Source organism: Uloborus diversus, chromosome 9 (genome assembly GCF_026930045.1).
Source record: "Uloborus diversus isolate 005 chromosome 9, Udiv.v.3.1, whole genome shotgun sequence".
Lineage (NCBI taxonomy): Eukaryota > Metazoa > Arthropoda > Arachnida > Araneae > Uloboridae > Uloborus > Uloborus diversus.
Window position 1 is genome coordinate 140,167,443 of NC_072739.1, and position 24,895 is coordinate 140,192,337.

General features: G+C 34.2%; 1 protein-coding gene across 1 annotated transcript in view; it reads right to left on the bottom strand.

Moving 5' to 3' along the window:
• Positions 1-208: 208 nt before the first annotated feature.
• LOC129229925 (23 kDa integral membrane protein-like) overlaps positions 209-24,895 on the bottom strand; it is a 41,739-nt gene continuing 17,052 nt past the window's right edge. Inside the window, exons 4-7 of the mRNA XM_054864305.1 lie at positions 10,261-10,356; positions 7,983-8,093; positions 1,573-1,656; positions 209-365 (exon numbers count right to left, since the gene is read on the bottom strand). Of these exons, the coding sequence (XP_054720280.1) occupies positions 294-365; positions 1,573-1,656; positions 7,983-8,093; positions 10,261-10,356 (363 nt within the window). The 3' untranslated portion in view covers positions 209-293. The remainder of the gene's footprint in view (positions 366-1,572; positions 1,657-7,982; positions 8,094-10,260; positions 10,357-24,895) is intronic.

A 24,895-nucleotide genomic window follows, 5' to 3' on the forward strand; every position in this document is an offset into this window, starting at 1 on the left:
GTAAAATATGCAAAAAAGAACCACCTCGTGACAATTACTCAATTTGGAGAAAAAAATGTAGATACGACTTTTGTGCTTAGCACGGCAATACAACCCTCTTTAATCAGTTACATTTAATAATTTCTTTGGTTTTACCAAAGGGGAAACACTTGTTTTAAATAATCGATCACTAGGGGCTTATCTACGTTAGTTACACAAACAGTTAAAAATGAATAAAAACACTTTATTTTAAGATAAAAAATAATACAGGAACATGAAAAGGAATGATTTAACAGGCATGGTTACGACTGTTTTTAAAAAACACTGCTTGTTGCTGCGTGCTTGATTCCACAAATGACACAAATTGTGAAAACCAACACTGCAAGCTGAAATTTAAAAGAATACGTTTTTAATACATTACAATACTGAAGGACAAAAAACTTCATGGGAAACATTGTGTATAAAAAATGATAAAATATACGTTCATTACATTTCTCTTCCTTTCCCTCACTTTCTTTTTTTCCCCCCATTTTTGTGCGTGCATGTCATCAACTTAGAAAAACTATACAAATTTGATTCGCATTAATTATTGAATAACTTACTTTTAGTTTTTGTGTAATTCAACTGGAAATTTAAAAATTCTCACAAAATTATTCCAATAGATTCGTATAACTGATTCAATTTTTTGGTTCAAAATGTATAAGTTATTTATCTCCAAGAGATCCAGAAGTTTTTCAAGGGAGGGGCAAATGATTTATATTACTCACCCTTTATTACGATTCCTAGCTTTTAATATACCTTGGAGGTAAAGGGGATTATGTCTATTTTTCTTTCAAAATCGGGATTTAATCTTACTCAACTTTTTATGCTCTACTCAGAGGGAAAAAGCACAAAGATTTTAACGAAGAAATCCCCCCCCCCCAAAAAAAAAAACCTTTAAACGATAATCCGGTAATAGAAATCAGCACAGAAGATTACCTTTAAAGTCGCCTCCTGGTTAATTTTTTTTCTTGATTTAGTATCCTTTACCTCCCAGATACGTAAATGTTAAACATAAATGTTTCGAACTTTAGATCGCCCCTCCCTTGTGTTTGACCTCGTCTATCTCTTTGTATTACTTAATTTTGAATGTTGATAATTAATTATCACTTATTATTAGCTTTTCTTTGACAGTTCAAAATCTTTTAATTCATTAAACTGAATACTGTGAATTTAGTTCCAGCAGTAAAACATTATTTAGTGTTTATAAAGCAGGAATAAACATACAAAAGTTCGATTTTTAGGAACATCGATGTCGCACCACTAGTCTCTAGTGTAAATTGTCTTCAAATACGAAAGAGTGTTTCGTTTCCCCCCCCCCCCCCCCCCCACCTGTACTAAGTAGTTCAATCATGGTAAAAAAATCGAAAATCAGTTATAAACCAAAAAAAAACTAAATTATATGCAAATTACAAATTTTTATTGTCGTTATACGATGAATCAGTAAAATTAATAATTCTGACAATTAAAAACTTTTTTTTTTTGTTTTTGTTGTGATAAGATTTTTTTCACATGTTATATTAAATTCAATAAAATATTTCGAATTTCACTTACTTGTAAAATAAACACAGCAAGAGCAATACCACCTAGAATGGCGGCTTTACTTTTGAAGTAATCAATAACTGCTTCTGCGCAACCCTAAAATATAATATATCAAACGATGAGGGAAAGTGACAAAGTAATACACAGTGTGCTCACTTAAGTACCTCGCCACGTTGTTGCCCTCTTAACTTCGGAATGGTTATTGCTACAATCATAAAAGTGGTGTTTTACGCCACCTGGTAAGAAATGTGGCTTTTGCACGTTCACGGCCCGACCAGCCTGACTAAGATTCCAATGAGAGGAGTAAATCATTGGATAGCTGCAGGTTAGGGAATGCATAGTTTTCATTTTTCTTGAAGATTCCCGAGACATGACCGGCTCTTACAAGGGATAATTCCCAGTTCTTTAAAAAGTGTCAAGAATAATTTCAGAAAAGTTACTGACTCTTTTTGTGAGATTTGTTGTTGGCGGAAATTGGCCGCCTATTATTTCTCAGGTAAGCTTCTGAATTGTTTTTCCAGTGGAAACGAAAGAACTACAGTTGGGGTTGCCACGTTAGTTTGCCTCAACTTTAGCCCTTTCCTTGAATACGATAATCTGAGTGAAACAAATAGGTACAAAACTTCAAGAACCATCACAAGTTTGTACTGATATTTTTAAAATATAAGTTTTAAACCCTAATAATCACTAAGTTTAATATTTTTGTGATTTAATATCTTACATTTAATTTTAACTATCATTAATTGAAATATATATATATATATATATATATATATATATATATATATATATATATATATATATTAAAATTTGTAACATGAAAACAATTTAAAAAAAATTTTCGAATTCTCAAAATTAATTTGAATTCTGAAATTTTGAATTCAAATTATGTTTTTCCCAATCGCGAGTTGCGTCAGGACCAGGGTTGCCAGATTTAAGAACAGTAAATACGGGACAGGCTTCTAGGAGTGAAAACGTGGGGGGGGGGGGGATTTTTTAAGGTTGAGGGCATTACTGGATATGGTGTATATTTTAGGGGTGCTTTCCGACGAAGAACGTCCTTCGAAAGTTCTTCATAAAAAAAGCTGAGGAATTCAATCGTATCAAAGCATTTAACTTTACAAAATGTCGCCAATCAAAATATAAAAATCGTTTTCATTGCGATTGCCGACGCATGCGCAGGGGTATATTTCCAACATTAGTGAATGAGCAAAGAGGAAGTAATCATTGGTTCTGCCGCTCATGCCAAAACAAAAACCAAATTGAAACGAAAATAATTTTTGCGTTTTCTGCCACATGATTTTCTTTTTGCTCTTTTTTTTTTTTCATATTTTTTGCTTTACTTAATTTTTTTTCCCTTAAAATGATGCCTCGTTTTGTAAAATAATGTAATAAGCTAGAATACGGGACTTTAGCCGTCCCGTATGGAAGCTCCCCGGGACGCGGGACAATTTTTCAAAATACGGGACTGTCCCTTGAAATCCGGAACGTCTGGCAACCGTGGTCAGGACCCTACTCATTGGTTACTACCCCACTCGCTTGTTTCTAGAAACGGTTCCTGTCCCTCTTGGGCGGTTACATGTGTATAGTTGTGTATGTGTAGACTTGTGTGTGTTGTGTGTGCATAAAGCTGTGTGTATGCACATTGGCGTGTGTGCATGTGTGTAAAGGCGCGTGGGTGTATGTGTGAGTGTGTATGAGTGTGCGTGTTTAGGACATGGACGCCACCGACCATGAGCAGCGGCAACCAGGAGGAGCCGCACCTGCAGAGGACGGTGGGGTTGAAAAAGGAACTGGGTGCTTATTCCAAGCTCGAAATTCACCTTGCGAGATTAGTTCTGATCGCCTGACTAGATGGCGCTATAGGGAAAAAAGCGGTCTCGAAAGGAAATTCTCGCAAGTAGCGATTCCAATCGCCAAAAGAAGGGGAAAAGTGACTTTTCGGGCGCTTATTTGCGGAGCGAAATCTCGACTGCCCTAAAGTAGGTGAGATTGTGCGATTTTTGTGATACAATTTGGGAGTTTGTCTTTCTGAAAGGTATTGGCTCGAGGAAAACGAATTTGGATGTTGCCAAACTTGGAGATGGTGCAGGGGGCAAGGGGGGATTAAAACTGCACTGAGGGGGGGGGGGCAAGTGGTTTTCGTTAAATTTTTGTGATACAAAAATGGGAGTTAGTTTTTCTGAAAGGTATTGGCAAGCAGAAAACAAATTACAATGTTACGAACCTTGAACATAGTGAAGGAGAGGGCGGGGGGTTAAAACTGCGCTGGGGGAGGGGGGGGCAAGTGGTTTTCCGTTAAAATTTTGTGACACAAAAATGGGAGTTAGTTTTTTTGAAAGGTATTGGCAAGCAGAAAACAAATTAGAATGTTACGAACCTTGAACATAGTGAAGAGGAGGGAGGAGGGTTAAAACTGCGCTGGGGGGCAAGTGGTTTTCCGTTAAATTTTTGTGACACAAAAACGGGAGTTAGTTTTTCAGAAAGGTATTGGCAAGCAGAAAACAAATTAGAATGTTACAAACCTTGAACATTGTGAAGGGGAGGGAGGAGGGTTAAAACTGCGCTGGGGGCAAGTGGTTTTCCGTTAAATTTTGTGACACAAAAACGGGAGTTAGTTTTTCTGAAAAGTATTGGCAAGCAGAAAACAAATTAGAATGTTAGGAACCTTGAACATAGTGAAAGGGGGGGGGAGGGGAAAAGTGGTTGTCCGTGGAATTTTTGTGATAAAATTACGGCAGTAGTTGGTTTTTCTGATAGGTATTGGCACGAGGAAAACGAATTAGGATGTGGCCAACCCTAAAAATGGTGCAGGGGGCTGGGGGGGGGGGGTTATAACTGAAAACATAAAATAGGTATATATGCAACATTTTTCGCTTTGCAATAAATTTTCAAAGCTTAAAATGCTTAATTTAACTAATAACGACTTTATAATGCACAAACATCCGAATTAAATTGCAGACACGTCTTAAGAACTTCTTTTTCAATGTAAAATGTTAGTTTGTGAATGAAAATGCATTCGGCTACGGTTGATAACTTCCATTAATTCCACTTTCTTGTAACCAAACCCATCATTTAGGAATTAAGGTAAGGGTGGGGGGGGGGAATCGGGGGCACTCCAAATTTTCAAGATATAATGCATTTGAAATAATTAAGGGGCTAGGAATTTCCTACTCCCTCTTATTTTTTTGACCGTTCGACGGCCTGCACAAATGCGTCTAGGGCAAATTTTATGTAAAAAGCGTTTATAAATTTTATTTTTCTTTTGTACATTATCCCACTTAAAATTTAGTTTTTCACGAAAGTACTAGTTGTTTCTGAAAATTGTATGAATTTCAAATTTACACAGAATATACAATCCCTTTTTTTTTTGCGTTTTAGCGGGGGGGGGGGGGGGGTGACATCACAATGGGTGCCCCGGGTGTCACCCATGCTAGGTACGCCACTGACGTAGGTAATTTTTTTTCCTTTTTTTTTCTTTTTGTCTTCTTTTGCTATAAAATCCTCCTCCCCCCTTTTTTTCCTAAATTCTTTATTTATTACCTACTGTCAATATTCAATTTCAATTGAATTCAATTTGTAAGATAATTTATTTTCCTTTATTGAAATTTGATATTGATTAACTAATTACAAAACAGTAGAAAGGCTGGTAATTTCTGGGGAGTTGTTTCTAAAATTTGATTTTCCATTTCGCCAACATCAAAATTAGCAATATTATATAAATACTGTATTCGATTATACTGTAAGCATTTGTAAATTGGCTGCTATATAATATGATGCATTTCAAGGAAAAGAGAATGCTTCAAAATGCTCCTTTTTTCTTTTCTTCTTCAATTTAGGATCTTTCCTTTGGGTTGAACTTTAAAGTTCTTTATCAGCTGAAGAGAAATAATGATTGAAAAATTTATTCCTTTTACGAATATTTTTCAATATACATTTACAGAAGCAGAGTATTTATTTATTTTAAACTGCTCTTGTAACCAAAATTGCTGTTTTGACTTTTTAATCTTGAAAATAAAGATGGAATTGTGTAATCATAGGTACAAGTTGCTTGTTTTGAAAAAAAAAAAAAAAAAAAAAATCTAGAAAAGTACTGTTTTGAGGATATCTTAAGATTGGGTCTTGGAAAACAATACCTAGAAAAAATGGAATTTGAAAACCGGAATATTGAAGAAGTAATACTCTTTATTTAGCATATGCTTATTTAATTATAATTTTAAAGGCGAAGAGAAAAAAAAAAATCTGGAACATGTCTTTGAAACTGAGATTGTTGTTATAATTGCAACTGGAGCGGGGGGAGAGTTGGTTTTCACATTACTAATCCTAATATGGAAGATTATATATTCTGTTATGTCTGCTCCCATCCCCAAAAGCTCAATTAGCACAACAAACCTTTTACATTTTGTAGGGATGACCCTCCCCCCGAATATCCGGAAGACTCCCCCTCCAAAAGCAAGAGCCCCTTAAATAAAAAAATACCCCTCAAGCCCCTTTAAAAATTTCAATGGCGCAATCAGCGCCATTGAAATTTTTACCCCCCCCCCCCCCACATTTTAGTGTTTTTTTTATTCAATTTGAATTAGCAGATTTTTTCATCAAGACTTTTGGATGCCTCTAAACCTTTCGCACTCTGCACTTCATTAGACACGGCAACAACATAATATTCAATCCACGATTACGAACTATTTATATTTTTTCATCTGCATTTATGACGGTTAAGATTTTTTTTTAGTATCATTATTTTTTTTAAGTTATTATTATTATTTCGATTATAGTTTCTTGGGAAAAATATATTTCATATAAGACATTCTTACTAATATAGATGGTGTTATATAGTAAATCAACAAAATTTACGGATAATTTTTATCAAATTTATGTATTGGCTGTTTTAACCTCTTCGATTTTTGTTTTAGACACTGTAATATTGAAATATGCAAAAAATGCGACTTACTTTTTGCCATTCGACTAAGCTTTTTGCACCGGAGCATTCTGCCATTTTTTCTTTGTGTACTATTTTTTAAAATTCTCGGAGAATTAATTTTTAAGAACATCAGGATTTGCTTCAAGAAAATCTAAAATTATTTCGGCGTGATTCTTTGTAACGTAAAACGTATTCTTTGAAGAATAGCCATTAGCGTGCCAGTCGTCAAAGTTCGCGCTTTCCGTCCAAGAATTAAACAAAACAAAACTAGCTGCACTGAAAGGACATTGGTTGGAAGAAGTCACGTGTACCTCCTGGCCGACCAAACTAATCGAAAAAATCGGCGCCTCTTCGAAAGACAGCTGCGAGCTGTTCTGGGTGGTCATTCTAAACTACTTACGTTTCGACTTCGAGATTTCCCGTCACGTGATCGATGTTATCGAAAAAATCTCGCAACGTTGAATTCTGAACAGCTCCCAAATTGTATCACAATAATCGCACAATCTCACCTACTTTAGGGCAGTCGAGATTTCGCTCCGCAAATAAGCGCCCGAAAAGTCACTTTTCCCCTTCTTTTGGCGATTGGAATCGCTACTTGCGAGAATTTCCTTTCGAGACCGCTTTTTTCCCTATAGCGCCATCTAGTGAGGCGATCAGAACTAATCTCGCAAGGTGAATTTCGAGCTTGGAATAAGCACCCAGAATTCAACGTTGCGAGATTTTTTCGATAACATCGATCACGTGACGGGAAATCTCGAAGTCGAAACGTAAGTAGTTTAGAATGACCACCCTGGACATCAAGGACGGTCAAATGAAAACAATTAGCAATCGTGATTGCTCAAAAAAAAAAAAAAAGTTTTCTTCGAATAATCGACCGTATGATTAGGAAAACGAAAGCTCTGCTGTTTTTGTAGAAACTGGCATCGTTGAAATGACAATAACCAATTAAACCGCCTCTAATCAATTCAATAGCATGTTCATTTCCGAGAAAGAAAGAAAGTTTTAAATTTTTTCTGCTGTTTGAAAGATAAAAAATTTGATTCACAAATATCTTACACCTAGCATTATATTTCTGTGTAAAATTAATCTGTCTGCATTAAAATCATTCTTGAAAAACTCTGCTATGAAACTACAATCTTAAATTCTGAAGAGTAATTAGGAAGAAAAATTAAAAACTTTTCATTATTTTCAATCTATTTCCTTTTGATTACTTGTGATGGGGATGCCGAGCACCCCATAAATAATTTGTGGGGTACTGGAGCTTCACAGCACCCCCGGATAAGGCGCCACTGATTGTAACTAAATCGGTATTATAGCTTAAGGTACGTAGCTAATAAAAATACAGCTTGAATTTTAAAAAGCTGCTGGCGAAAATCTTTATCCAAAGACTACTAACTGTTCAAGGGACAAAGACATATGAAAACGCCTTTTTTTCTGAAGAATTTCATTAAATTAGTGATCTTACAAGATAATTTATAATAAACAATTAAAAATCACATACTTTTTCATAGGGTTGTAGGGACTTTTCATTCGTACAAGATTTCGGTATGGGCGTTATTCGATCTTCTTCGAAGTTGTAATCACTAGGACCATTTACGCCACAGCAGTGTAGCTAAAAGAAGAAAAATGGCAAGTAGTTATTGTTGCTGTTCAGAATTGTTGGAAAATAGGTGTTTTTGCCTCACAAGAAAGTTGTCAGACCCGTCATTTAGAGGGGTCTGGGTGTCAGTCCTCCCCCCCCTCCCCCACAGATATGGTACAGTAAACCCTCGTTTTACGGGGGAGATGGCGGGGGGGGGGGGATTACGTTCCACGGAAATGTCACGTGAATTTAAACCGTGAAATTTAAGACTCAATAGTAGCGTTAAAATAGGGTTTAGGCTCCATAGATGAAATGAAAAACTTCATTCCAGTGACAGATCAATATAGATAATAAGTTTGATGTGTGCTTATTTCGATACTAATAAGTTTAATCTGTACTTATTCCGGTACATAAGCACAATGTGCATAAAGTTAGCATGAATTAACTTAGTGTTTATAAAAAAGAGCTGGTTATGATAACATTTTCACAGTCATTATTTTTCTCTGTAGTATTATTTGTAGGGCAATGGGGTCGATTCCAAAATTTTAAAAGTTTTTTTTTTTTTCGGAAAGAGCATGCTTAAAAACATAGGATCTGACCATTTTTAAATAATTTATTTAAGTTTAATATTTTTAAAAAATGACTTAAATTGTTGCGCTTTCATTGTTTACACTTCTGTCGTGTGACATCACAAATGACGAAATGCCATTCAGTGTTGCCATTCACAGAACAAAATATTTAATTCGCATCTTTACTCACGTGTATTGGCAACGATATGGTTGATAGCAAGCGTAGAGCGCAATTTTAATTCGCTGCTTGATTATCATAACGTGGAAACGTAGTAGAAAGATGCACCAAATCGCATCATTTGTGACGTCATAAAGACGACGCCTTGTTTGAAAAATTGGACATTTAAAAAAATTAATTTAAAAAAAAACTGTTAGGAAAATAAAAGTATTTTCTAGGTCCATGTACTTTTTTTGCTCATTCTATCCATTTCAATGACTAAAAGTAGTACTTTTGACTGAAGGAAACCACCCTATTACGCATTCATGATCACTCGCGTCATTTCCATGACGAAATCTTTCTTTTCTAACAAATCAGAAAGATCATTTGCCATTGTCAAGGAATGGCTCAAAATTTTCAATGCGAAAGCTTTTGGTTTTGTCTCATCGATGTCGGTATCCTCGTTGGTTTCGTTCTCCTTGGTCACTACTAAAAGCATTTCTTCCAGTGAGTTCTGAGTTGTGTGCGTTTAATGATTTTAATTCGAGAAAGAGCTTGAAAACAGTCGTAAAATTTTCCAGCTGTCCAAGCTTGCCTGTCACACGCCAAAACGCAGTTTATTGAGTGTATCTGCAATTTCAGGATTTTTGATATTAAAAGAGGGAAGTTTTTTATCTGTTTTCAATGCCGCATCAGCGTAGAATAATAATAATAATAAAAGGTGTCAATTCCTAAACCGCATGTTACGAAAGGAGGTAAATTATTTTCCGAAAGTATTGGCAGCCTTAATTTGCATTAGTTTTTTCTTATTCGTTCTTTCCGTCTTGCAACAAGATCGCGTCAGCAGAATATGCCAGTAGCAAATTCCCAGCACTTTGCCTCGTTCTTCCCTTTCTATTTCAACCCAAGTTAGACTTGGTTGCTTTTCGACAGCTCAGTTGAGTTCTGTCCGTTTTTGCTGATAGCTTCTACTGCTCTTGACATGAATGTCATTCAAAGTATAATGAGCTACTTAATATTGTGAAGAGCGATTCTCCCAATATTTCATTTAACATGTCATTGAATCTATCATAGCCATAATAAACAAGTTACTTTTAACTTAGGCCCTTCTTGATATTGCACAAGACAAATGCTTTTTCAAGAACTATCTCACACTTCCCGGTTGAGCTTTCACTAAAAGTTAATAAGTTGAGCACTTTTAAAAGCTCACAGCTTAACACCACATGTGATCAAATCCGTGTGAAATAAACACGCTTAAAAAGAGGGTCCACTGTACAATGTGTATTTCAAAATCCCCGTCTCCAACGCTTAAATTCAAAAACTTTTAGCCTGTCAGACAAAGATCAATTACTCTTTAAATTGTTATTCCAGTTTTTGAACTTAAATTAAATGGTTTCTTATATTTCTTATTTTATTTACTTTTTAATTTTTTTTTTTGTTTATTTTACATTTATTTCAGTAAATATGTTACCTTTATCTGCATCAAATCCATTAATCGACGGAATGCTTTGTTTTCGTCCATCTTTTGCAGAGCCTCTTTGGCACGCGCTTTTATGTCTTCTTGCATCTAGAAGGTAGGAAGCGACGATATAAATGTAAGTTATTGATGTTAATCCAAAATGTATAAGTGGTTGATAGCAAATCATTAAATCGGAATAGGTTCAATCAATGCTGAAAGGAATGCTTTGGAAGAAATTTGAAAGGAATATCAATCCCGAAATTTTAAAGTTAAAATAACTCCAACCAAGAAACAAGTTCACCAAATATATATATATATATATATATATATATACTAGCAAAAATACCCGGCGTTGCCTGGGTCAGTAATAATTATTAGAAAAAATCGTTACTTGCTTTTGTTTTCTGTTTTGAGTGAAAGAATTTAAAACACATCTTTTTGACGTGATTAAAAATCGAGTTTCTTCCTTACCCATAAAACTAAAATAGCAATAAGTATAAAGAACAAAGTAGTATTGATTTAGAAACGAATGCACTATATTTAAGCATATACAAATTTAAAAAACATGAAATTAATCTTCTCATATTTAAAAAGAATAATTTGTTGGTACTTTTTTTTTAACATGGAGTCTAAAACCTTCTCTATATGGCTAATGAAGTACGAAGTGCTTGCTTTAGTTATTTCGGGAAATTTCAATCATTGTGGCTCTTGGTGCGATTTTACCGAATTTGCGAAAGTCGTTTCGGGTTACCTTCGATGATGCTCCCCCATTCTTTCCTTACTTTGTAAAACGATATGATATTAATTTTCGTTACAGAGATATCGTCGCCAGATGCTGAGATATTTTTGGTCACCATAAAATGGCGCTAAACAATTTCATCCGAAATGTTACCAAAATAAGTAATACAATTTGGTGATTGTTTGAAATTGTGCAAAAAGGAAAATTAATGGAAGTTTTTGTGCTGTTTATGGATTTGCCTAATTTAGTTGCTGGATTATTTAACACAGTAAAAAAAGTCATTTGAAAATTCTTTGATTGGCGATATTTTGTTTACATGGTGAAAGCTGAGAAACATTATGACGTGGTCTTCGGCTTCAAAAACAGCAACGTTGAAAAAACTGCCAAATGCATCAGCTACGGAAATCTTTCTGCAAAAATTTTGGCGATCTGCTGGTTGTTTGGATAATGAGTAAGTGTTCAATCAGCATAAATAATAATAAAAACCATTAATTACATTAAAGTTCCGTTTAAATGGAAAATCATCAGCCAAATCATGTATTATTTGCCAATCTTGTGCAAAAATCTTACTTCAAGATTTGACTTGAGAAAAGCCTTGAACAATCACGAAAAGCAAAGAAAGTCAACAATACAACAATTGTCGCTATCGACAGGGAGTTGAGATGATACACTAAATACTGTATTGAGTTGAGGAAAGCCTTCGAACATGGATCTAAAAAGCTCATAACTCGTTTTTTATTCTACTTAAAAATTTTGAACAGGTGCCATCTTCAGCAGAAAAATCAGAGCTTTCGATGGACATATAATGTAAATATGTGCAAGTATTTTTTCATCCCAATATTAGAGAATTTATACAAAAATTGTGTTTTATTGCCTCCTAAGGGGGTTTTGCCCCCCATAACGGGACGAAAACTACCCTATGTGTTATTCTGATGCATAAGCTATATTATTGTAAAGTTTCATCAAAATCCGTTCAGTAGTTTTTGCGTGAAAGAGTAACAAACATCCATCCATACATCCATACATCCATACATCCATACAGACAAACTTTCGCATATATAATATTAGTAAGATATATATATATATATATATATATATATATATATATATATATATATATATATATATATATATATATATATATATATATATATATATATATATATATATATATATATATATATATATATATATATATATATATATATAAATCTCCTGTGCGGACGTTTGTCACAATAAGGCTTTTAAACGGCTGGACCGATTTTGATCAAATTTTTTGTGTGTAATTCGCAACTCCAACGAACTATAGGGGGCACTGAAGTCACTGTCTAATGGCGGACTTAAAAACTAAAACAAACGCACATGGTAACGAAGAAAATGCTAAAAGTGTTGTGATTTTTGTTCGTACGTATGATTTTTTCGCTTTATTCTTTTTAAATTAATTTTCAAAGTCTTGTGGATATTTTGGCCCACGTAGAAAGAAATGAGAATTCAAGAAGCATTACTAAACGTCAAAGAATTATGCAAACTACGTAGTTCGTAGTTCTAAGCAGCTATTTCCACGATGTTGAATTCGATATTTATCAATTCTTGATAAAACTAAATAATAATTGTGGCCTGACAAAAATAACAATTAATGCTAGAAAATTCAATATGACATTACAAATTGTTATCGAAAGAAGATGATACTTTTTTGCCTTGCTTGGCTAGCGCTTATTGTTTTCCATTTGTAGCTGAGTTATTTCTCTCGAATTCCCGAATCGGTTAATTTAAAAATTTTCTGTTTCGATTTTTCTAATTTCTGAGTTACGATTTAATTGTGTCATGTTATGCAAATCATCAACAAAGTTCTCACGGATATATGGTGGTAGTTTTCTTTTCAGTTGATTGACCATTATTTCTTTTCACTTATCGAATTCTGTAATCTTACTACCATTTTATTCCACTCCTGATAAAAATTAAAAATGGTTTAACTAAAAACGCGAAATCTCGCCAAGGCTACTTTGCTCGCACTATACTAAAACTATAACCCTAAACAAATTTGGCGAAACCTTTCAGCTGAGAATAAAAGGAATAAAGTAAATTCTTTCTCGGTTATTCATTTTGTTCTACGATAATATATTCAAGAAAATATTTTGCATACTGTCCATTCCAACTAAATGCTGCTGTAAAATATGGTAAGTTTAATTAATTTAAGATTAAAAAAAACCCCATATTCTTACAAATTCATACAAAACAATAAAAAATTTTACCTTGTATAACGTTATCCAAGTTTGTTAATCCAGAATTTTCGCTTTCACCAATTGTTAAGGAAATAAGGAAAACTAACATTATTTTGAGAAGCTCGAGAATATTACTAAGGGACGAATTAATTTTTGTAGCTGAAAGCAAACTAAGACACATCGATTGCGTTAATAAATACTCAGAACAAACTGCCTGTGTTTACGTCAACAGACACACGTGGAACGCAACGTGGCAATGTTTTAGTTTCATTTGCAGTTTTGTAAATCACCGCAAGGTAGCGTATTCAAGCGCTGGAGTTCCGAATTAAATTGTGGCAAGCATGGTTTCGAAGCGCGATGGATCAAATTAGAGCCGCTATATAGACAGGCCGACGCATCAGCTTAAGTTTAGCCTTTTTGGATCGGATTTTTCATTGTTGCACTGCCAGGGTTACCATGATAAAGTTTCAGATTTCGCCAAATTGACCCAAAATAATACTTTATTTAATAAACAATTCACGTGCCGCTAATAATCGCTCGCAGTGAACAATCACCAAACGCGATTACTCACCAGAAAAGACAACCACTCAAACACGCGCTCCGATCCAAAAAGGCTAATCTTAAGCTGATGCGTCGGCTCGTATATATAGGGGCCTTAGATCAAATCAGAAACGTTTTTGTTAATTAATTAATTAATTCAAACATTGGATGGTTATATCTCCCAAATGATTAATATTTATTTTAACCTATTCGGAACTCCAGCGCTCGAATACTCTACCTTGCGGTGATTTACAAAACTGCAAATGAAGCGTTCCACATGTGTCTGTTGACGTAAACACAGGCAGTTTGTTCTGAGTATTTATTAACGCAATCGATGTGTCTTAGTTTGCTTTCAGCTACAGAAATTAATTCGTCACTTAGTAGTATTCTCGAGCTTCTCAAAATAATGTTAGTTTTCATTATTTCCTTAATAATTGGTAAAAGCGAAAATACTGGATTAACAAACTTGGATAACGTTATACAAGGTAAAAAATTTTTATTGTTTTGTATGAATTTGTAAGAATATGGGGTTTTTTTAATCTTAAATTAATTAAACTTACCATATTTTACAGCAGTATTTAGTTGGAATGGACAGTATGCAAAATATTTTCTTGAATATATTATCATAGAACAAAATGAAAAATGTTTCACCGAGAAAGAATTTACTTTATTCCTTTTATTCTCAGCTGAAAGGTTTCGCCAAATTTGTTTATGTTTATAATTTTGGCATTGTGCGAGCAAAGTAGCCTTGGCGAGATTTCGCGTTTTTAGTTAAACCATTTTCAATTTTTATCATGAGTGGAATAAAATGGTAGTAAGATTACAGAATTCGATAAGTAAAAAGAAATAATTGTCAATCAACTGAAAAGAAACTACCACCATATATCCGTGAGAATTTTGTTGATGATTTGCATAACATGACACAATTAAATCGTAACTCAGAAATTAGAAAAATCGAAACAGAAAATTTTTAAATTAACCGATTCGGGAATTCAAGAGAAATAACTCAGCTACAAATGGAAAACAAGTGCTAGCCAAAGCAAAGCAAAGAAGTATCATCTTCTTTTGGTAATAATTTGTAATGTCATATTAAATTTTCTAGCATTAATTGTTATTCTTGTCAGGCCACAATTATTATTTAGTTTTATCAAGAATTGATAAATATCGAATTCAACATCGTGAAAATGGCTGCTTAGAACTATGAACTACGTACTTTGCATTAATCTTTGACGTTTAGTAATGCTTCTTGAATTCTCATTTCTTTCTACGTGGGTCAGAATATCAACAAGACTTTGAAAATTAATTTAAAAAGAATAAAGCGAAAAAATCATGCGTACGAACAAAAATCACAACACTTTTAGCATTTTCTTCGTTACCATGTGCGTTTGTTTTAGTTTTCAATTCCGCCATTAGACAGTGACTTCAGTGCCCCCTATAGTTCGTTGGAGTTGCGAATTGTTGAGCGAGAACTGAAATAAATATTTAACCCGTTGCCAAAGGACAATAAGAAAGTCAGCTCTGCTTTTTCTAATGAAATTTCCTACGGTGATATGTCAATGAAGAATAGATAAAACGTAGAGAGATAGAGTGAAGCCTTCATTTCTTGAAAGCAACGATTTTAGTTCCCGTGATATGCTATTTTAAAGTTAAGTACTGGAAGAAATCGGGTTTCTTTCACTAACCAAAAGTACCGTACCTATCAACATTTGTTTCTCGGCTCACAAACCCATCCGAATTTTGGCACCAATGGCAAGAATACTTTAAGGATTATCAAACTAATCAGTACATTATTAAAGGAAAAGACAGTGGAATATAAACACGAAAGAAATTTTTATTTTCATCCAGATAAATTAAACCAGGGTAGTTCTGTACACAAAAGATCAGTGCAGTGGAAGATTTTTTTTTTCTTTGGCGGAAAGAACAAATTTGGCAATATATGAAGATCATTCAAATACGCAGAGAAAGATAGGTGGATATGGCGCGGTCATCTCATTCTTGGCGTTAATAGTTTTATTTTGGTAACCCTACTGATTTATAGTAACCCTATGTAAATAGATGTTTCCGTTTTCTTTGTTTAGCTTTGCAACGAAAAATACCCCTCGCGCAGGCGCTTTTCGTTCAAAAGATCGAACCACTAATCGGTCGGAGTTCGCTTCGCTCACTGATCGGCTGGATTACAGTAACGTGGTGCCTTGGCGACTTTGGCCATAAACAATAGAGTTGCGGGATTATTTGTTTGCATTTTAAAGCTACTGTTAATGTAATTTATTGTATTTTTTGTTCATTTCGCGAAATATTTTAAATTGCAAAGAATTGTTTTTCGTTTTTAAAGAGTTTAGTCATGTAAGTTGAAGAATATTCGTTTTTTATCGGGAGGGAAGGGGGTGAGTGGTTTTCGCTTATTCAGGGAACTGTTTTTATCTTTATATTTTTTTCAAATGATATCCTTTCGATTGTTTTATTCTTTTCCATGTGGAGGACGTTGAAGCGGGATTTGCCGTTTGTTTTAGATGGGTAGTTAGTTTTTACACTTAATATCTGACGACGATTTTTATCCTTTGAGTATGGCTGAAGAAACAAATCATAAATTCTATCAAGATCTTTCAAATATACGAGAAAAAATAGCAGCTGCTCAGTGGGCATTAGATAAATCAAGTTGTAATAAATATACGCATTCTGACACCAAGCAGCTTAAAATATTATCTTTTCACTCTTTTTTTGTCAACAAAGAAATTCAAGCACTTGATAGTTTATTGAAATTTTTCAGCTTTTCAATTTACAGAGTTTGAACAGAACAACGTCTGTCGAGTCTTCTAGTATATATATATTAATTTGAATTTTGATATCTTGAATTCAAATTATGTTTTTTTCAATCACGAGCGTGTGTGAATGCGCATGTGTGTTTGTGTAGGCGCATGTGTTTGTGTTTGTGTATGTGCATGTGTGTGGGTGCGTTCGTGTGTGTGTGCGTGTATGTAAGCATATGTCTTTGTGTCTGTGCAAGCATGAGTGTGTGTATGTGTATGTGAGTGTGTGTAGGAGTGTGTGTTTGTGTCTGTGCGCAGGCATGAGTGTGTGTATGTGTGTGTAGGCATGTGTGTGTATGCGTGTGTGTGTGTGTGTAGGAGCATGTGTGTGTGTTTGTGTATGTGCATGTGTGTGGGTGCGTTCGTGTGTGTGTGCGTGTATGTAGGCATATGTCTTTGTGTCTGTGCAGGCATGAGTGTGTATGTGTATGTGAGTGTGTGTAGGAGTGTGTGTTTGTGTCTGTGCGCAGGCATGCGTGTGTGTATGTGTGTGTAGGCATGTGTGTGTATGCGTGTGTGTGTGTAGGATATGGACGCAACCTGAACACTTTTTTCGCAAGAGGAGCAGCATCGTGAGGCCGGTCGACGCGACAGTGGTGCAGGCAGAGGGTGCTGGCGGGAAAATAAAATGATAGGAATTCAAAACCGTCAAATGAGAACAATAAGCAGTCGTGATTGCTCAAAAAATCCCTTTTTTATGTAAAAACCAAATGAGGTAACAATACAATGTCAATCACACAAGAAGCATCAACTAGATCCACTAGACAGACAATTAGAAAAGCACTGCTATACTATAGTAGAGTGGCAATAAAGTATTTTATTTGTGAAGCAAACAAAATGAGAATCACGTAACACTACAAGACAGCTAGCGAACGACAACGAGTAGGGGGCTCTGACTTTTAGTAAATCTTAAAAAGAGATTGTTTAGCAAAATAGTAATCATCTATTAGCTATTCCCTACACTGAGTCTCTCCTATTGCGAAAAAGAAGTTTTTATTGTATATATTTGAAAAAAAAAAAAAACAACTATATGTGTAACAACTATTTGTAATGTCATGACAATTGGTTACACCAGATCCATATCAAGGGATGATTGGTGGTTAGCGCAAGCACCATGCCTTAGTGTATACTGACACCATTGGCCATAAATTGTTGATTTCACTTGTGCTATGAGATGGTAAGTGTGTTATTGGACTTTGAACAGGGGTGGATTCAGGGGACGGTCAAAGGGTCAGCTGACCCCCCCCCCTGTGGCATGAATTTTATTATGATTATTACTTCAATTTTCAGATCTGAAAAAATAAAACATGAAATCAATGATAACCTGTTTTTGCTATGTTCTATATGCAAGATATTTCTCTTCAGCATGCCATACTTCAAAGGATTGACTGAGTTCGGTTACTGGGCTATGGCTCTTTTGAGATTTTTGTTCATTTTCAAAAGAAAAATACATTCAAAGTTAACGACAATTTGTCCAGCTTGTTTACCTTAAGAAATATGACTTTTACTGAAAAATTTAATGGAATATGATCCATGGCGCAAGTTGCACAAAATTTATGGAAGAGGAGGGGGTGGGGGGATGGGTAGTTTAGAAGGATAAGAAATTTGATCTCACTTCAAAGTGGGGCTTCGTAGCATATGAGGAGGTTGCCATCCTCCTTGGAGGGGGGCACCCCGCTTAACTGATACTTTTTTATGTTGGAGGTATAACGCTGGCCACTGAAACTTGACCCCCTTTACAAAAATTTCTGGATCCGCCCCTGGCTTTGAATGACAGTAATCTTCTTTACTAATAATAAAGCTGAAAGTCTCTCTGTCCGGGGGATGTCTGGATGTCTGTAGGATGTCTGTGACGCGCATAGCGCCTAGACCGTTCGGCCGATTTTCATGAAATTTGGCACAAAGTCAGTTTGTAGCATGGGGGTGTGCACCTCGAAGCGATTTTTCGAAAATTCGATGTGGTCCTTTTTCTATTCCAATTTTAAGAACAAAATTATCATAAGATCGACAAGTAATTTACGAAATTATCATAACGTGCAACCGTTACATGGGCACAAGCCAATTGGCGAGATACGAAATTATCATAACGTGGAACTGTAACATGAGTACAAGCCAATTGGCGAGAAAATTCACCATACATTATCATAACGTGGAACCGTTACATGGGCAGAAGCACAAGCCAATTGGCGAGATACGAAATTATCATAACGTGAAACTGTAACATGGGTACAAGTCAATTGGCGAGAAAATTCACCATACATTATTTGTAAATATGCAGGCGAACCAAAAGACCTTTTAATTTTTCTATTACGGGCAAAGCCGTGCGGGTACTACTAGTTTGTAATAAAGAAATAAAAATGACAAATTAATGAGTAAGCTCAAGGATAAATTTATAACATGAACAAAAATATGGCAATAGATAATGATTTATTGATTATGCTGGGACGTAAAATGAAACAGGAGAGAGGGCGCTGTTGATGTAAGAGCATAGCAACAAGAAAGAGCACAAAGTAATTTGCGATTGTCGTTGCCAATGAAAAACCAGCATTTCTAAAAAATTGTATCATGGATTTCGTTAGCAAGTTTGTCAACAAAATCTTGGGAAATGATTTTAGTGCATATGCAAGCTTGTAAAGGTGGAACCCCATTAGAGAATAGGCTTCCAAGTGCTGTGGATCTAGCCATTGAGAAGGGATAAAAGATAGACAGAGTGAGCCTCCAATTCTTGAAGCATAGATCTCAAGTCACGTGATATATTTTAAAGAAAAGTATTGGAAGAAATCAAGTTTCTTTTGCTAGTTTCACGTAAAACGTGTTTCCAATTCGTCGTAGTCGAATAACATGATTTCAGATCTATGCCGCAGCTTTTCCTAAGCCAACGATTGATCTTGCCATCTCCAATTACTAATTCTTGTTCTAAGGATCTAGTGTCGTTTCAAGTATTTTGAAATAGGTTATTACAGCTACTGATTGCTATGTAGGGTCATTCCATAGAAATGTCAACCTCAACCACAGAAATTTTTTTCCCACAAAGCCTTAATTGTGACCTATCAGTTCATTCAGCATACTTTCTAGTACATAAATCCAGTAACAGTTTGCAAAAATTTCATTCGCTGTTTTTCTTCTGGCTCTAAACGTGTGAGGTTGTAGAAAAGGCTTAGCATGTGCAAAAAACATGCGTCTACGTTTTCTTGTGTAATGTAAAAATTTTTGCAAATTTTTTAAAGAACTATGTTTATTCTAAATGATTAGATGTTGGCCCAATAAAATTGACTGTACTTTTTGCAGACATTATAAGAGAAGTATTTTAATTAGTTTGGTTATTTCACTGAAAATATTTGCGTTACGTTAGTCACGAAAATGTACTATTTTCTGCTTAAAAACTAAACCAGATGATTGAACCAAACAGCACTTTTTATTTTCTTACATCTGTGTCATATCTACTTAAAAAGTGCAAAATATTTATTTCAGTATCAGTAGATATAAAATAATTTGTGTGACTAACGTAACATTTGAGCTGTGACTAACGTATCAGTTTGCATGTGACTAACGTAACATTTTAAAAATGACTGCTAATATTTAAAACTTATTTAATTTAAAGTACATTTTCATGATAAATTTTTAATATGTAGGCATTCTATATTAATTAAAAATCTAAAGGGTGAAAAATACCAGTAAAATTACATTGTATAGATCTTCTGTTTACTTAGAAAAATACTTTTTTAAAGTTCTTTGCAAAGATACTTCCAATTTAAAGAATCATTTAAAAAGAAAAAAGGTGAGTAAAGCAAAATGAGTACTCTGCTGAATGTGCATTCAACACAAGAATCCAAGCTTAAGAATTAAGTTAATAGAAATACAGTCTTAACAAAGGAGAACGTCTCTATTTTTTAGAAAATACATCTCCACCTATTATTAAAATGAAGTAATGGCTGCTCGTTGGAAAACATTTGAAGATGTTACATGATACAGTGACAATAAGCGCTGCTGCCATATATTTCAGAAAATGCAAGACTTTTCATTTAGAAATTCAAACATTTGCGGTGATAATCTGGAATTAAAATGCATTCTGCAAAAACGTTCGAATATTTTTTTTTTCAATATTACATTTTAATTCAAAAGCATGCACAACACTATTCGTTCGATGAATCAGTAAACCTTAAAAAATAATATGGGTCATTCCATAGTGACTAACGTAACATTCGCAGCTGATTTTCAAACTCCTTTTACTTACACCGGGAGTAAAAATAAATGTGTTTTGGTTTAATGTGCAGGTTTAAAATGTACAAGGTGACTATTTTTCATTTCTACCAAGAATTTGAAGCAAAATAAGCGCTGGCAGGTGTTTTTTCACCAAAAAAAGGCATCGTGACTAACGTAACATTTTTGCAACCCTGAGAAACAATGCTTATGTTACGAGGCAAATTTTTCTGAAACTTATGCAGGCATTTAAAATTGGCCGATATATTTGTAAGAGGTAAACAATCTATTTTTAAAAATGAACTACAGATTTGTTACAGATGAATCTTTTTTGGCCCTTAATGGTACTTTTACCAAAAACTGTGTGTGACTAACGTAACGTGACTAACGTAACCATCGAATAACAAGCAATGAATAAATATAAAAAACTTTTTTTAATTAGTTTCTTGCTCTTATATTACTTTTACACTTTTTAGGAACCTTTTTTGTGTTGCATTATGGTTCTTTCTTTACTTTTTTTCTATATTAGTGTAAGAAATTGAATGGAAGGATTCAGTTCAATTAACTCAATTTGAATGTGCGAAAAAAAATAAACAAATAAAAAAAACTGCTTTTACAAACTGAATAACATTCTTGGGATAATAAAATCCTAAGTATCTCTTTCAAAAAATTAACTTTATGCAAATTGATAGTTTCACCGAATTCTAGTATTCTGCCGATATACTAGTTATCAACATAAGAAACCCCGTATTACTTTTCAATGGCATATTATTTTTTAAGGTTTACTGATTCATCGAACGAATAGTGTTGTGCATGCTTTTGAATTAAAATGTAATATTGAAAAAAAAAAAAATATTCGAACGTTTTTGCAGAATGCATTTTAATTCCAGATATCACCGCAAATGTTTGAATTTCTAAATGAAAAGTCTTACATTTTCTGAAATGTATGGCAGCAGCGCTTATTGTCACTGTATCATGTAACATCTTCAAATGTTTTCCAACGAGCAGCCATTACTTCATTTTAATAATAGGTGGAGATGTATTTTCTAAAAAATAGAGACGTTCTCCTTTGTTAAGACTGTATTTCTATTAACTTAATTCTTAAGCTTGGATTCTTGTGTTGAATGCACATTCAGCAGAGTACTCATTTTGCTTTACTCACCTTTTTTCTTTTTAAATGATTCTTTAAATTGGAAGTATCTTTGCAAAGAACTTTAAAAAAGTATTTTTCTAAGTAAACAGAAGATCTATACAATGTAATTTTACTGGTATTTTTCACCCTTTAGATTTTTAATTAATATAGAATGCCTACATATTAAAAATTTATCATGAAAATGTACTTTAAATTAAATAAGTTTTAAATATTAGCAGTCATTTTTAAAATGTTACGTTAGTCACATGCAAACTGATACGTTAGTCACAGCTCAAATGTTACGTTAGTCACACAAATTATTTTATATCTACTGATACTGAAATAAATATTTTGCACTTTTTAAGTAGATATGACACAGATGTAAGAAAATAAAAAGTGCTGTTTGGTTCAATCATCTGGTTTAGTTTTTAAGCAGAAAATAGTACATTTTCGTGACTAACGTAACGCAAATATTTTCAGTGAAATAACCAAACTAATTAAAATACTTCTCTTATAATGTCTGCAAAAAGTACAGTCAATTTTATTGGGCCAACATCTAATCATTTAGAATAAACATAGTTCTTTAAAAAATTTGCAAAAATTTTTACATTACACAAGAAAACGTAGACGCATGTTTTTTGCACATGCTAAGCCTTTTCTACAACCTCACACGTTTAGAGCCAGAAGAAAAACAGCGAATGAAATTTTTGCAAACTGTTACTGGATTTATGTACTAGAAAGTATGCTGAATGAACTGATAGGTCACAATTAAGGCTTTGTGGGAAAAAAATTTCTGTGGTTGAGGTTGACATTTCTATGGAATGACCCATATGCCATTGAAAAGTAATATGGGGTTTCTTATGTTGATAACTAGTATATCGGCAGAATACTAGAATTCGGTGAAACTATCAATTTGCATAAAGTTAATTTTTTGAAAGAGATACTTAGGATTTTATTATCCCAAGAATGTTATTCAGTTTGTAAAAGCAGTTTTTTTTATTTGTTTATTTTTTTTCGCACATTCAAATTGAGTTAATTGAACTGAATCCTTCCATTCAATTTCTTACACTAATATAGAAAAAAAGTAAAGAAAGAACCATAATGCAACACAAAAAAGGTTCCTAAAAAGTGTAAAAGTAATATAAGAGCAAGAAACTAATTAAAAAAAGTTTTTTATATTTATTCATTGCTTGTTATTCGATGGTTACGTTAGTCACGTTACGTTAGTCACACACAGTTTTTGGTAAAAGTACCATTAAGGGCCAAAAAGATTCATCTGTAACAAATCTGTAGTTCATTTTTAAAAATAGATTGTTTACCTCTTACAAATATATCGGCCAATTTTAAATGCCTGCATAAGTTTCAGAAAAATTTGCCTCGTAACATAAGCATTGTTTCTCAGGGTTGCAAAAATGTTACGTTAGTCACGATGCCTTTTTTTGGTGAAAAAACACCTGCCAGCGCTTATTTTGCTTCAAATTCTTGGTAGAAATGAAAAATAGTCACCTTGTACATTTTAAACCTGCACATTAAACCAAAACACATTTATTTTTACTCCCGGTGTAAGTAAAAGGAGTTTGAAAATCAGCTGCGAATGTTACGTTAGTCACTATGGAATGACCCTGTAGTAAAAACAACTTATAGTAAGTTGAGTAAGCACCACTCATAGTAAAACTAAAATGATAACTGAGTTCTTAAATTAAATAATATATACCTTCTTCGTAAATATTTAACTCAAATAACAGCATTTTTATAACTTGTTTCAAGTCTGAAGTACTGAAATTTCCCCCTTTTACAGAATGAAATTATGAAACATCGATCAAGTAATACATCTACAGTTTAGCGACTAGTTGTTTTTGTACATATACTATTTTGGTATCGCTCTTACACTTTTGGAGCCAAAATGCTTTACAAATCAGCTCCCCTTAGGGGTCGTTCACAAATGATGTCCCACTTGGAGGGGGAGGAAGGGGGTGATAAGAAGTATGACATAACACTTTGACTATATGCTAGTGAAAAACAGCGTAACATGTGACAACGGGAGAGGAAGGGTAAGGTAAAGTGTGACACTTTGTAGCAAAGGGAGTGAAAGGTCGAAATTGTTGAAAAAAAAAAAAATGCAACGTCATTTATGGACAGCCCCTTACTACACGGAGAACAGGAAAAAATAAAGCGATAATCGCAAGCAAGCTCATAGGAAAAAGACACAGATAAAATGAGAATCAACAATAAAGTTTTGCTATCACAAGGAAACTGTATAAGGAAATCCTGAAAAATGATGAGGTCATCATGGCAAGCTTGTAAGATAAATTATGGAAAGTGAAATGACCATCATTGGCACGCCTTACATGACACATACCGCTAACTCAGTCATTCCAGCCGAGGACTTTATTTTCGTGCTTGTTAGCACTCATTAGACCAGCAGAGGAAAGTGACTGTGCTGGAGATGGAAAACCTCTTAAGGAAGCCAAGAGGACCAAATAAACTGGTAGCTAATATAGAATTAGCAGACCAGTTATTAGCTACCAGTTTGTTTGGCACTCTTGGCTTCCTTAAGATGTTTTCCATCTTCGGCTCAGTCCCTTTCATATGACGGGCTGATAAGCGCCAATAAGCATGAAACTACAGTCCTCCGCTGGATTGACTGTGCTGGCGGTATATTTCATGTAATTCTGCCTTAGCCCTGGCTAAAGGGCGGTAACTTATTGAATATTAGCAAGTCTGTGTAAGAACATCAAGGAAAATGAAAGGACTATCACTGGTAAGAATGTACAAGGAAGTCATGGTGAAGGATGCTATGATCGCCATCAAGCTTGTAGGAAAAACCTTAGCCCAGTAAAGTACAGAAAAAAATAAGCATTTGTATCCCAAAATGAACAACGAAGACATGGAATGTGTTGAGGTTGCTGTTTTGTTCGGGATAAAATGGATTTACATGATTAGTTTATTTCATTAAATAACATTGGAGCATTTCTTTAACGAAAGGAATGTTGTTGTCCGTAGTTAA